The sequence below is a fragment of the Acomys minous genome (assembly GCF_964271855.1).
Source record: "Acomys minous genome assembly, chromosome: 10".
Lineage (NCBI taxonomy): Eukaryota > Metazoa > Chordata > Mammalia > Rodentia > Muridae > Acomys > Acomys minous.
This window is the reverse complement of record NC_140491.1, coordinates 74533495-74537854: the sequence shown is the minus strand read 5'-3', so window position 1 is coordinate 74537854 and position 4360 is coordinate 74533495. Positions and strand designations below refer to the sequence as shown.

At 40.7% G+C, this 4360-nt stretch overlaps 1 protein-coding gene across 1 annotated transcript; it reads left to right on the top strand.

The window, feature by feature from the left end:
• Positions 1–2867: 2867 nt before the first annotated feature.
• Positions 2868–3842, top strand: OR1B1 (olfactory receptor family 1 subfamily B member 1; the record flags this gene model as incomplete). The annotated part of the gene is made up of 1 exon (XM_084797933.1): positions 2868–3842. The coding sequence occupies exon 1, from the start codon at positions 2889–2891 to the stop codon at positions 3840–3842; it is 954 nt and encodes a 317-aa protein (XP_084654059.1). The 5' UTR covers positions 2868–2888.
• Between the last annotated feature and the right edge of the window lie 518 nt (positions 3843–4360).

Below are 4360 nucleotides of genomic sequence, written 5' to 3'. Positions count from 1 at the left end.
GAGGATTTAGGACTGGCCATGATATTGTAGCTTGCTTTTGTGGAGTCCCTAGTTAAAGGGACTGGGAAAGGACGTAAATATGGATAAAAAGGATAACCTTCTGGCATTATGAAAACTAGTTAGTAAGTAGAAGACTTTCAGATCAGTTTATGACTAATTTCTCTGTGTCCTGTCATCTAAATCTGTAATGTCTTCAACAATAGAACCCTTTTTTTCCTTTTTTATTAATTTATTCATATTACATCTCAGTTGTTAGCCCATCCCTTGTGTCCTCCCATTCCTCCCTCCCTCCCGCTTCCCCCATGTCTGTGACTGAGGGGGACCTCCTCCCTCTTTATATGATCATAGGGTATCAAGTCTCTTCTTGATAGCCTGTTATCTTTTCTCTGAGTGCCACCAGGTGTCCCCATCCAAGGGACATGGTCAAATATGGGGCACCAGAGCAGCAATAGAGCCTTACTGTCTAGTTATGATGGGTAACCAAGAGGATGGCAATAGCCTGTTTTGTTCTGGATGCTTCTAGGGTCTTCTTGATCAACAACTCATAGGGAGGTATTCCAGGCATGGTACTGAGATTTTCATTTAATAAGCAATGTCTTCTGGGCATGGCATTGTCCACCTATGCAGGGTACCCCTGTTTAAACTCCTCAAGAACTATTTATAAATAGAAAGTTAGTGGGTTTTCAAGGTTTCTTTGTACATCCTTAGTTTTGCTTAATTTGACCTCTACTTCCTTATCCCTATTATTCCCCTGCCCTCACACCCACTTAAATCTTTAATCCTCAGTATTGGATCCATGTTAATATTATATCACATATGCTCTGCTATTCACATAATTATGTGTTTTACTTGGCTTGCAGGATAGTGAGTGGTCTCCATATAGCTTGTTCATAATCCATTATTTTGGTTCACCCTTCACTTGATCTCCATTTTTCCCTCCTCCCATCACCATCCATGCCCACATTTATTTTCCACTCTTAGTCTCTGAAGATGTTAAACATAATTTATACCAAAGGATTAATCTGGTTAGTTGTTCATCATTAACTGATTCATAATGAATAGATTTTGGCATGTTTCTTAACTTGAAAACTTTGGTAGATTTTATTTATGGGCCTTTTGTACAGTTTGAAGTCTGTATGTCCCTGAAAAGAAGTGTTACATTTGCTTCTATAAGGTACTCCAATATGTTTACACATCAGAGTATTTATGTTAGTTGTTTAGTTTAAGGTATCAGTATATTTTGTAAATTAGTATTAACCACTCTATGTATGGCACAGATCTACAGGTGCAGTCCTATGGTAAATGTTTCCCAACCTTTGTAGTAAAGGCCAAGAGGCTGAAGTTTCCTTGTGGTTTTTCACACCTAGTATATATATTTATAGCATGTAGAACTAAGGCCATATCAGCATGTATATCTGTACTTATTCTTGCTTGTACACCCCTGTAACTGAGAGTTTAGCTTTTAGAATGTCTGGAGTTCACTCAGTGGTTTCTATTTCCTGCATCACACATGTCTAAGATCTTATTCTCAAAACCACATGGGCATGGGATGTTATTACTCAATATTTACTGGTATCCATTGTCATTGTCGTCTACCATTTATTATAGACCCTTGTGTTTTCATTGTATTCATAAGAGAACAATCATCACATTATTTCTTCCAAATTAGTTTCTGGAAAGAGAGAAATGAGATGGGAGGGGGAAGGATGGAGGAAGACAAAGCGAGAGTCAGGATGGATAGAGAATGAACTGGAGAGATGTACAGGGTGTGAGAATTCACGATGCTCACAGGTGATGTGTATCCTGGGCAGGTGCAATATGGAAAAAGAGACTGAGAACTGATAATGAAAGACAGATCAGACTGCTTGGGTTTGATTCTGAAGCTTTTGTCCGTTTAAACATGACTCATGTAACTAAAGGTTACTCTGGTGTCACTGTTGAAGACCTATCAGAACAGCTATGCAGAGACAGCAGAAATGAGCCTGTGGAAATTAGATTCCAAAAACTAAATAGTGATAACTATCAAGAACAAAGGATGGATATAAGAGAAAACAGACATGAAAGGTTGACTAGATAGAAGGAGATGAGGCAGGGACTCTTTCAGGTGTTGGTTTGTACAGAAAAAAATGACAATACTTTAAACACAAGGAAAAAAGTGGAAAACTAGGTAATCTCAAGACAATTAAAGAAATTTCACTCTAAAAGCTAACTAGTTTGAAGGAACTATTTCTTTATATGTTATGTTTCTTTTTTCTTTTTTTTTTTTGGTTTTTTTTTTTGGTTTTTTGAGACAGGGTTTCTCTGTGTAGCCTTGGCTGTCCTGGACTCACTTTGTAGACCAGGCTGGCCTCGAACTCACAGCGATCCGCCTGCCTCTGCCTCCCGAGTGCTGGGATTAAAGGCGTGCGCCACCACGCCCGGCTTCTATATGTTATGTTTCTTAAAGTTTCTCTCTACAGGCTCAGAGAGAAGAAATCATGAAGTTGGCAGTGAGGTAAGATGTGGATGGAACAAAAGGAGCTAAAACCAGTGAAAACAGGTAATTATTTCATGATGATTTCCATTGGTAGGAGATAAACCAGTCTGCATGTACATACCAGAATGAATAAAGAGTTTCTTGTTGTAAGATTCCATAAAGACGTATAGGTATGTAGACTAGATGAAACATGTTTCTAGAATGTGTTAAAAAGACAGACATAGGAGAGAAATAGCTATAAAATTAATAAAATTACTTAGAGGAAGAAGTATATATATATCTGAAACTAAGTATTCAAGCATCTTGGTTGACATTACTAAGTTAGGGTAGAAATGATCTGATCATTAACTTCTGACCTCTGACTTAGGTTTTGGCCCATCATCTCTTTCAGGCAGGATCTCTGTTACTCATTATGAACTGTGCACCTAATGCATCTCATTCAACGGTCTTCTTGCTCCTTGGGTTATCCAGGGCTGGTGTGCCCCACAGTTTCCTCTTTCTCGTATTCCTATTTATTTACCTGGCTACCATATTGGGGAATGTGACTTTGATACTACTCATCTCCTGGGACTCCAGGCTCCACTCACCTATGTATTATTTGCTGCGTGGCCTCTCTATAATAGACTTGGGACTATCCACAGTCACCCTGCCCCAGCTGTTGGTTCACCTGGCATCTGATTACCCAGCCATTCCTGCAGCCCGCTGTTTGACTCAGTTCTTTTTCTTTTATGCGTTTGGAGTCACAGATACACTTGTCATTGCTGTCATGGCTCTGGATCGCTATGTGGCCATCTGTGATCCTTTGCACTATTCTTTGGTGATGAATCGGCAAGTCTGTGCCCGCTTACTGGCCTTGAGCTGGGTGGTATCCATAGTACACACCATGTTGCACGTGGGACTCATTCTGCCACTGTGTTGGGCTGGAGATGCTGGGGGCAATGTTACCCTTCCTCACTTCTTTTGTGACCACCGACCACTCCTGCGAGCCTCTTGCTCTGACACACATTCCAATGAGCTGGCTATATTCTTGGAGGGTGGCTTCCTCATGCTGGGCCCTTGTTCCCTCATTGTACTTTCCTATGCCAGAATCGGGGCCACCATCTTACGATTGCCTTCAGCCGCTGGTCGCCGCAGAGCAGTCTCCACCTGCGGATCCCACCTCACAATGGTTGGCTTCCTCTATGGCACCATCATCTGGGTCTACTTCCAACCTCCAGCGCAGAACTCTCTGGATCAAGACATGGTGGCTTCAGTAATGTACACAGCCATTACCCCATTGGCTAACCCATTTGTTTATAGTCTCCGTAATAAGGACGTCAAAGGTGCACTCCGCCGACTACTGAGACAGGGGAGAGTGGACTCCTGAGTATTTTACATTTAGATATTAGATAGAAGAAGATGGGCATAGGCTGAGTTTGATCAGAGGTTTGAGGGATGATCAGAGGAAGCAATAGTCTACAGAACCGAAGCTGCTCCTAATTTGACTCATGTCAATATTGTGCTACAATAGTGCTGTAAACGCTCCACACTAACCCCCACATATGACAAGGCTCCTTTACTTAACTGTCCCTCATATATCTTCATTAGGGTAATCATCTCAGTCATCTTTGATTTTAGAGTTTTAAAGGAATATGAAGATAAGATTTTAAAATTAGGAGTCAAATCAAGCACTCTGGAGTTCCTTATAGTGACGCTTTATGTGCCATGCTTTCATACACCACGTGTTGGTGCATATAGAAAGGAAGTGACCTCAATAAGTTGGGTGGATAAATTCACTACTTAGTTTAGTTAACAAACAAGCAAATGTTCAGGAACGAGTATGGATTGATAGTCATAATCCTGCTATTTCATATATTATTTCAAAGTGAGCCCCAATGTTTATAG